Genomic DNA, 10,802 nt, shown 5'->3' with positions numbered 1-10,802 from the left:
AAACTGATGGAAACAATAAAAAAAATTCAGATCTTGAAAAGAAAATATAGCTTTACAACATCAGGATGTAAAGAATAAATCCGTCCCAGTGATTTACTCTTGAGCACTACAATAAACAGGGAGATCAGCAATAATACAAGCAGAACGACTCTCTTTGCTGTAAAAAGCCAACATGCTTCCAGTTAATAGTATGGTGCTTGAATCAATTGTTAAATGAGGCATGTAAAACTCACAAGTTAGTACATCCAGACTGTCAAAAGAAATGCAAATAATAAATCATGTAACTCCATTTTTAAAACAAGAATTTTGGTGATTATTTAAAATACTTTGCTCCATAGCTTCTGCTCTTGAGCACTAGACAATTTTATTCACGTGAAGTATAATAAGGCAGAGATCCAACACAATGAAGTCTTTACAAAAGAGCATTGTTTTCATGTGCATCAGTTTAATGCTTGCCAGTGTATGGGAATTAAATATACAAAACTAGGTGTCTCCAGTGAAAATCAAGTATCTGTTCTGATGCAGCCAATCTATGTTCCAGAGGCAGATGAAATCTGCCAACCCATATTATAAACATATTTAGAAAAATACTTCATGGAAATGCTGATGGCCATTGCTTCCTCGACTATTCAATGGATCATTATAGTTCTTTTTCTGGTTCTGAATGTAAAGGAATGCCTATTATGCAGCACAATGGATAATTAAGAGTTATAAATAAGAAATATTTGAAGCTTTGAAGTTGTTGATATTAAAAATAATTGTCGTGATTTTTAAGCTATCCAAGCTTGCAAACTAAATTACAGACTGATTTCCTTCACCACCACCCATTTTCATATAATCTAATTTTAAACATGTCCTGCTTGGTGGTGCAATAACTTCAGCACCGGACTCCGGAGCAAAGGTTCCCGAGTTCAAATCCAAGTCGGGTTGAGCGTCGAGCTAGCAACTCGGCCTCGTAAAAACAAGATTTTTGTACTTTCACTAATTTTTATTCCTCCAGTTATCATGTAAAAATAATTCCAATGGATAACACATTGGTGACAGTAATTTGTTCAGTCAGCATGGATTGTACTGCAATATAATAATATCAATATTATTATAATAATATATTATTATAACAATAATACAACACTGATTTGTTTTGATCTCATTATTATATTTAACTTCAGAGTTTTTTGACATATTGGAGCCATGTTTGTTGAAGAAGCTCTAGTCTTATGCACTACTCTTAGGCAGTGAACCATCCACAATACTGCAAGAATGCATAAGTAAATTGCCAGATCTTAGACATTAGGTTTCCAAGCACTGTACTGCAGATTATGTTTATGATAAAGATGCTTACCTTCACTTGTGGGTGCTGGAATGTGGGTAACGTAAGGGAAATGGTGAAACCTGGGAGGATTGTCATTGATGTCAGAAACTGTTAGAAGAACAGTGGCTGAACTGGATCTGGCCTGGGGTACGCCTCCATCAGTAGCCACCACAATAAGATTGTATGCTTCTTTACTCTCTCTGTTCAGGAGAGCGCTTGTGATAATTTGTCCAGTGGATGGATTAATGGAAAACTTGGAGTTACCTCCAACAAGGCTGTAGCTATTAGTGGAAAGAAAAGAAACCCAGTCAGAACATATGGATTAAATAAAATTCAGCAATCTAAGTAAATAAATCATGACAAAAAAAAGAATATTGTTTTACACACTGCTTTTAAGAACATCTTCTATTGGTTTAAATACCACTTTTAGCTGCTGTCAATAGAAAACATAACTCCAAAAGTTCATATTTAGATTATTTGATATGTGGTAGCTTCTTTTTACGTGTTGTAATGTTATTATTTTTTTTTATAATTTCTTTTTGTCTCTGTTCTTTGGAATACCCAAACAAAAGTAAAACAATGCTTCACAAATGCAGGTACCTCCTTGCATCTCAAACTGTCCTTCATCTAAAAGCTTAGATGTTATGTATCAGCAACACCATTGCATTCACAAATAATAATCTTCCAGCAGGGAAGATTGGATCAGGAATAAGATTTCTAACCTTGGTTAGCTCATGCCAAACCATTTATTATTCTGGCTGCACTAATTCAACAGAGACTAGAAAACAATGGGGGAATCTCTCTGTATCTTACAGCTCTGGACTGCATTTCCTCATTGATTCATTCACTGGACTGCTCCTGGAATGTTGGATCTACTCTGTTCTTTGGAACTCAAAACAATTCCAATAATCATCTACCACTGCTATATGTTAAACACAGATGTGTATTTAGTTTGGCTAAATATAAAGGATAACAGTCACAGACTACATGCACATTTTCAGCAGATGAGCTATTTTGTACTCATCTCATTGAAAGATTAGTCTAATCTACACTCACTCCAGCCACTATCCACCATTCCACACAGAGCTTAATAATGTATGTCTCCAGATGTTAAATAACAAAAAGCACTGATTCCAAAGCTATGACTCAGAGCCAAGAGTGACTTTAATCGACCATGAAAACTCTGCACATCATTTCCTAAGAAAGCATACTGGTTTGAGTACTGATTTAAAGCAAATAACTATGTAAGCATCTGAAAACAGTATGGTTAACTTGGTATCAAAGTTAAACACAGGCAATTAATTACACACACTTTGACTAAGGAAGCAAGGTGTGCATTTCAGGTAACTCTAAATTATAAATACAACCAATGTTGAACAAATGTTTTGCTGAAATCAATTTTGAAAGAAGTTTCTCAAAGAGCCTCCAGCAAATTCATACTGGAAAGCAGAATGTAATTTTTTATGTTTTACAATCCCTGACATAGCATTTAGCTACAAGTTATTTCTTCTCTTTTATATGGTTCTGTCTTTAATCATAAGTTAAGCCAATTGCTACTTAGGCTGAGACATAAATAAGTTTAAATCCATCCAAATACTGTTTCAATTTTTCATCAAATAAAAATTTTTTCCTTACGTTAGAATCTTCCTGCAAATTGCTAAGAGTGTACAATTTCTTAAGAGAGAAATAAAGATTTGCTCTGTTTCGGCACTATCCATAAGACCTGGATGCTTCAAAGCATTGCATTGCAAATGTAGTCATTGTGATAAGGTAGGAAATATGGTAACCAATTAATCAAAGTTAATTTATTATCAAAGAATGCTTGTTTGGACTGTAATTTGTTTGTTTGCAGGCAGCCTCAAAGCAAGAAACCTGAAGAACCCAATTCAAAAAAACAGAAGGCCCATAAACAATTGGCGGAGAAAGAGGGGGGAAACCCATCATGCAAACGACAGCATTCCGAACCAGACTGAACCCTTAGATCTGCTCCCCGGAGCAGCCAGAATGGTAGGCTCAAGCCTTGATCTCAGTTTATCATATTAGCAGGGCAATAATGCCACAAAACTCGCTGAGTTGACAGCCACAGGGGAGAGGAATGACATCGCGGGAGAGTGTGTGAAATCAGCCTGACCCTCGTCTCCGCACTTGGGCTTTCCAGTCTATCTGGACCGGTGTTTAAACTATCCAAGCACCGAGTAGTGCCTTGCTTTAGGACCCAGGTCATGGTACAGTGACACACGCAGGCTGCACAGCCTGAGGCCTGCTGCAAATAAGAGCTCTGGAGGCTCCTGCAAATAAGAATGTGATAATGATCAAGGTAATTTTAGTGACATTGCTTTAGGGATAAATATAGAACAAGACAAAGGAAATAAATCACATACTCTTCATCAAAGTATTGCCTTAGCATTCTTTATATCTAACTGTGATGGCAGGTAGAACCTCAGTTTAACACCTTGCCCCTGGACACCGATCTTCTGATAGTGGAAGAGTCCTTCAATACTGCACTAGAATGTCAATCTAGATTTTGTACCTTAAGTGCATAACTCACCAGCTTGGAGTCAAGTGTGCCAATACTGGATTACCCTTAGAATGTTTGCAGTTTCAAACTAACCAGCAGTCCTGCAGAAGTTACCTTTCTGCTGACAATGTTCAGGCAACAACCAGGCAGATGGTCCTGAATGCACAGCAAGTTGCCAGTGGCACTTTCATGTCTGCTGCTGCTGACAGAGAAATACTGTTGCAGTACAAGAGCTCAATGGACACTTAAAATGGCAGAAGGGTCCCAGAAAAAGGACTATTCACTGTGTTCGAATTTACCATTATATTTCTCCATTTTGTTTTCAGGAAGATTACAGAAGAGAATTCCAGCGCATATCTTCAAACTTTTAATAATCCACTTGAGATCTGACTTCTACTCCTTTTCTTAACCACAACTAAAAGCTCTTGTACAATTCCAAAAAAAACCACTGTAGTAGTTTTCTGGATATAATTCACCATCCATCCAGCTCACCCTGCATATAATTAATAATATTAGTAATGAAAACAGAAACTGATGGAAATTGCATGCTAAGTTTGTATCTGATAAAAATGACTATTTAAGAGCTGGTTATTCCAGAACTTTATGTTACAGTCCAAATTTTTAATAACTGCAGATTTTTTTCCTATCCACATAATCTGACAAGCATCTTTTCTGAAGTTATTGTTCCAGTTTCAATTGCGAAGACTTAAATATTAAGCAGATTGCAAGTTATTGAGTTGATAGGGTCTCATGTGAAATATTAATGAATAACAATGCATAAATTATTTTTCTATAGACAAACTTTCATGATGACTCAAGTTCAGGCCTAAACAAAATATTGCAATAGGACCTGGTGGACGTTATTCGCAATTTAAGGATGGCAAATTGGCACATTGCTGCAGCTTATCTTCATCTTGCTAGTCCATTGGTGGAGAAAAATCCTGTGCAGAGGTCCATTGAAAATATAGAAGGAAGGTCCTGATTTATTTATATTATTTGTATTACTGGGCTCATGAAAAATAAAATCTAAAACATTCCTTGGGTCCATTTTGAATGCGCTCCTTTCTTCAGCAATCAACGGCCAGCTCACACAGTATCTGATCTGCAACATATTGACATCAATGGTCTGGGGTTGAGAGGTTGAACAGCTTTAAGTTCCTCGGCATAAACTTCACCGAGGATCTCATGTGGTCTGTACATACCGGCTGTGTGGTGAAAAAGGCACAACTATGCCCCTTTCACCTCAGATGGTTGAGGAAGTTTGGTATGGGCCTCCAAATCGTAAGAACTTTCTACAGGGGCACAATTATGAGCATCTTGACTGGCTGCATCATTGCCTGGCACGGGAACTGTACTTCCCCCAATCGCAGGAATCTGCAGACAGCCCAGCACATTTGTAGGTGTGAACTTCCCACTATTCAGGACATTTACAAAGATGTATGTAAAAAGGGCCCGAAGGATCACTGGGGACCTGAGTCACCCAAATCACAAACTGTTCCAGCTGCTACCATCTGGGAAATGGTACCACAGCATAAAAGCCAGGACCAACAGGCTCTGGGACAGGTTCTTCCACCAGGCCATCAGACTGATTAATTCATGCTGACACAACTGTATTTCTATGTTATATTGACTGTCCTGTTGTACATACTATTTATTATAAATTACTATAAATTGCACATTTAGATGGAGATGTAACTTAAAGATTTTTACTCCTCATGTATAGTAGGACGTAAGTAATAAAATCAATTCAATTCAATCAATACTTAAGGAGCAGCAACTATGTTTTGAGGAAAATCATCAACTTAAAACATACTCCAGTTCTCTGTTCATGGAGATTACACTAGTTGCTGAGCATTTTTGGTTTTATTGAAAGAATCAAATGCCTATTTAATTCAGGCACATGGGATAATTAATATACCAATCATGAGATCCACTATAATTCCAATAGGGCTTGTGCACAAAAGATCTACTCTGAAGGAATTATATCAAGATTATAACAGAAGTAGAAAAATATGAAATTAACTTCTGGTAAGTTTACTGATTAAAATTATGCAAATAATATGGATGTGTAACTTATGTGTTATGAATACATAACACATAGCACCAGGGTCCTGGAGGAAGGTTGTTTCGTTTTTACTGAGAACTGTACCAGCAGCTTATGGTCGAAGTGACAATAAACTTGACTTGACTTAACTAACGTGAATACAGCTACAAATTTCTAAAGGCATTAAAATAGTCCAGTTGAGAGCAGAAGATCTGCATGAGAGTTGGCATATTACTATGAAGTTTTTGTCACTTGCACATGTAAGTTATGAGAAGTTGTCTAGGACCTGGGTACAATTATCCCTTTATAAAAATAGAAATACTAACAGAAAAAGTTGGTATAATCCTGACTTTTATAAAGGAAATGGACTGAATAGAGCCATATATTTATTTATTTTCTAGGGGATTTGCTACCAAAGAAAAATCACCAATATTTCAAATTGAGAAAATACTGCCAATTGCCCAAATTCTGTGAATTTCCAACAGTTTCTGTGTTTTGTTTTAAATTTCGAGCATCTGCAACTTTTTGTTATATTGTCAGTTACTCATAAATTCACTGCTGCCTTTTTCCGTGATTTTTCTGATGGATCTTTTGTGCATTAGAGACTACACAGATATGGAAGAGCTCTGCTATGTGCATTGGCCCAAAGGGATGTACTATGTGCTTGGAGGCCACTTTCATAAAATCTAATTGTTCATAAATTGCCTGTGGATGATGTAGGACACTCATGCTGTAGATCTTCTTCGCACTTCTGAGGTCTGCTTCCTCTGCTTGATCTGTTCACAATTCTTGGGGTCGGTTTTGGGACACAAATTCAGATAGGTTTTGCTTAAATTGTATACTTAGGCCAATGACAGTTTCCCTGGGACTCCTGAAAACTCCCCTGATCACTAACCTCCTCACACCAGCAACTCCAAAGCCCTGTTCATCTCTGGATAACTTCACCTTGACCGCGTTACGGAACTGGAGCTGCAGCTCGATGACCTTCGTCTGGTCAGGGAGAGCGAGGAGGTGATAGAGAGGAGTGGAAGGCAGGTGGTCACGCTGGGGCCACGGGAGGCAGACAAGTGGGTCACGGTTAGGAGGGGGAAGGGGAAAAGTCAGGTGATGGGGAGTACCCCGGTGGCTGTGCCCCTTAACAACAGGCACTCCTGTTTGAGTACTGTTGGGGGGGGACAGCTTAGCCGGGGGAAGCGACAGTGGCCGTGCCTCCGGCACAGAGTCTGGCCCTGTAGCTCAGAAGGGTAGGGCAAGGAAGAGGAGGGCAGTTGTGATAGGGGACTTGATAGTAAGGGGGTCAGATAGGCGATTCTGTGGATGCAGTCCAGAGACCCGGATGGTAGTTTGCCTCCCTGGTGCCAGGGTCCGGGATATTTCTGATCGTGTCCAAGATATCCTGAAGTGGGAGGGTGAGGAGCCAGAGGTCGTGGTACATATAGGTACCAATGACATAAGTAGGAAAAGGGATGAGGTCCTGAAAGGAGAATATAGGGAGCTAGGAAGGGAGTTGAGAAAAAGGACCGCAAAGGTAGTAATCTCGGGATTACTGCCTGTGCCACGCGACCGTGAGAGTAGGAATGCGATGAGGTGGAGGATAAATGCGCGGCTGAGGGATTGGAGCAGGGGGCAGGGATTCAAGTTTTTGGATCATTAGGACCTCTTTTGGCGCAGGCGTGATCTGTACAAAAAGGATGGGTTACACTTGAATCCTAGGGGGACCAATATCCTGTCAGGGAGATTAGCGGGGGCTACTGAGGTGACTTTAAACTAGAATGGTTGGGGGGTGGGAATCAAATTAAAGAGGCTAGGCGTGAGGAGGTTAGTTCACAACAGAGGGATGGGAACCAGTGCAGAGAGACAGAGGGGTGTAAAGTGAGCATAGAAGCAAAAAGTACAAAGGAGAAAAGTAAAAGTGGCAGGCCGACAAATCCAGGGCAAGCATTAAAAAGGGCCACTTTTCAACATAATTGTACAAGGGCTAAGAGAGTTGTAAAAGAGCGCCTGAAGGCTTTATGTGTCAATGCAAGGAGCATTCATAATAAGGTGGATGAATTGAAAGTGCAGATTGTTATTAATGATTATGATATAGTTGGGATCACAGAGACATGGCTCCAGGGTGACCAGGGATGGGAGCTCAACGTTCAGGGATATTCAATATTCAGGAGGGATAGGCATGGGGGAAGGGGAGGTGGGGTTGCGTTGCTGGTTAGAGAAGAGATTAACGCAATAGAAAGGAAGGACATAAGCCGGGAAGATGTGGAATCGATATGGGTAGAGCTGCGTAACACTAAGGGGCAGAAGACGCTGGTGGGAGTTGTGTACAGGCCACCTAACAGTAGTAGTGAGGTCGGAGATGGTATTAAACAGGAAATTAGAAATATGTGCAATAAAGGAACAGCAGTTATAATGGGTGACTTCAATCTACATGTAGACTGGGTGAACCAAATTGGTAAAGGTGCTGAGGAAGAGGATTTCTTGGAATGTATGCGGGATGGTTTTTTGAACCAGCATGTCGAGGAACCAACTAGAGAGCAGGCTATTCTGGACTGAGTTTTGAGCAATGAGGAAGGGTTAATTAGCGATCTTGTCGTGAGAGGCCCCTTGGGTAAGAGTGACCATAATATGGTGGAAATCTTCATTAAGATGGAGAGTGACATAGTTAATTCAGAAACAAATGTTCTGAACTTAAAGAGGGGTAACTTTGAAGGTATGAGACGTGAATTAGCCAAGATAGACTGGCAAATGACACTTAAAGGATTGACGGTGGATATGCAATGGCAAGCATTTAAAGGTTGCATGGATGAACTACAACAATTGTTCATCCCAGTTTGGCAAAAGAATAAATCAAGGAAGGTAGTGCACCCGTGGCTGACAAGAGAAATTAGGGATAGTATCAATTCCAAAGAAGTAGCATACAAATTAGCCAGAGAAAGTGGCTCACCTGAGGACTGGGAGAAATTCAGAGTTCAGCAGAGGAGGACAAAGGGCTTAATTAGGAAAGGAAAAAAAGATTATGAGAGAAAACTGGCAGAGAACATAAAAACGGACTGTAAAAGCTTTTATAGATATGTAAAAAGGAAAAGACTGGTAAAGACAAATGTAGGTACCCTGCAGACAGAAACAGGTGAATTGATTATGGGGAGCAAGGACATGGCAGACCAATTGAATAATTACTTTGGTTCTGTCTTCACTAAGGAGGACATAAATAATCTTCCAGAAATAGTAAGGGACAGAGGGTCCAGTGAGATGGAGGAACTCAGTGAAATACATGTTAGTAGGGAAGTGGTGTTAGGTAAATTGAAGGGATTGAAGGCAGATAAATCCCCAGGGCCAGATGGTCTGCATCCTAGAGTGCTTAAGGAAGTAGCCCAAGAAATAGTGGATGCATTCGTGTTAATTTTTCAAAACTCGTTAGATTCTGGACTAGTTCCTGAGGATTGGAGGGTGGCTAATGTAACCCCACTTTTTTAAAAAGGAGGGAGAGAGAAACCGGGGAATTATAGACCGGTTAGCCTAACGTCGGTGGTGGGGAAACTGCTGGAGTCAGTTATCAAGGATGTGATAACGGCACATTTGGAAAGCGGTGAAATGATCGGACAAAGTCAGCATGGATTTGTGAAAGGAAAATCATGTCTGACGAATCTCATAGAATTTTTTGAGGATGTAACTAGTAAAGTGGATAGGGGAGAACCAGTGGATGTGGTATATTTGGATTTTCAAAAGGCTTTTGACAAGGTCCCACACAGGAGATTAGTGTGCAAACTTAAAGCACACGGTATTGGGGGTAAGGTATTGGTGTGGGTGGAGAATTGGTTAGCAGACAGGAAGCAAAGAGTGGGAATAAACGGGACCTTTTCAGAATGGCAGGCAGTGACTAGTGGAGTACCGCAAGGCTCAGTGCTGGGACCCCAGTTGTTTACAATATATATTAATGACTTGGATGAGGGAATTAAATGCAGCATCTCCAAGTTTGCGGATGACACGAAGCTGGGTGGCAGTGTTAGCAGTGAGGAGGATGCCAAGAGGATGCAGGGTGACTTGAATAGGTTGGGTGAGTGGGCAAACTCATGGCAGATGCAATTTAATGTGGATAAATGTGAAGTTATCCACTTTGGTGGCAAAAATAGGAAAACAGATTATTATCTGAATGGTGGCCGATTAGGAAAAGGGGAGGTGCAACGAGACCTGGGTGTCATTATACACCAGTCATTGAAAGTGGGCATGCAGGTACAGCAGGCGGTGAAAAAGGCGAATGGTATACTGGCATTTATAGCGAGAGGATTCGAGTACAGGAGCAGGGAGGTACTACTGCAGTTGTACAAGGCCTTGGTGAGACCACACCTGGAGTATTGTGTGCAGTTTTGGTCCCCTAATCTGAGGAAAGACATCTTTGCCATAGAGGGAGTACAAAGAAGGTTCACCAGATTGATTCCTGGGATGGCAGGACTTTCATATGAAGAAAGACTGGATGAACTGGGCTTGTACTCGTTGGAATTTAGAAGATTGAGGGGGGATCTGATTGAAACGTATAAGATCCTAAAGGAATTGGACAGGCTAGATGCAGGGAGATTGTTCCCGATGTTGGGGAAGTCCAGAACGAGGGGTCACAGTTTGAGGATAGAGGGGAAGCCTTTTAGGACCGAGATGAGGAAAAACTTCTTCACACAGAGAGTGGTGAACCTGTGGAATTCTCTGCCACAGCAAACTGTTGAGGCCAGTTCATTGGCTATGTTTAAGAGGGAGTTAGATATGGCCCTTGTGGCTATGGGGGTCAGGGGGTATGGAGGGAAGGCTGGGGCGCGGTTCTGAGTTGGATGCTCAGCCATGATCATAATAAATGGCTGTGCAGGCTCGAAGGGCCGAATGGCCTACTCCTGCACCTATTTTCTATGTTTCTATGTTTCTATTATGTATATAATGTCTGCCTG

General features: G+C 40.5%; 1 protein-coding gene across 2 annotated transcripts in view; it reads right to left on the bottom strand.

The window, feature by feature from the left end:
- Positions 1-10,802, bottom strand: part of fat4 (FAT atypical cadherin 4) — a 399,853-nt gene that overhangs the window by 68,447 nt on the left and 320,604 nt on the right. For both annotated transcript variants that reach the window (XM_063046545.1, XM_063046546.1), the window contains exon 9: positions 1,343-1,593. In XM_063046545.1, the coding sequence (XP_062902615.1) occupies positions 1,343-1,593 (251 nt within the window). The remainder of the gene's footprint in view (positions 1-1,342; positions 1,594-10,802) is intronic.

The sequence above is a fragment of the Mobula hypostoma genome, chromosome 4 (assembly GCF_963921235.1).
Source record: "Mobula hypostoma chromosome 4, sMobHyp1.1, whole genome shotgun sequence".
NCBI classification, from domain to species: Eukaryota; Metazoa; Chordata; class Chondrichthyes; order Myliobatiformes; family Myliobatidae; genus Mobula; species Mobula hypostoma.
This window is presented reverse-complemented; position numbering and strand designations above follow the sequence as displayed.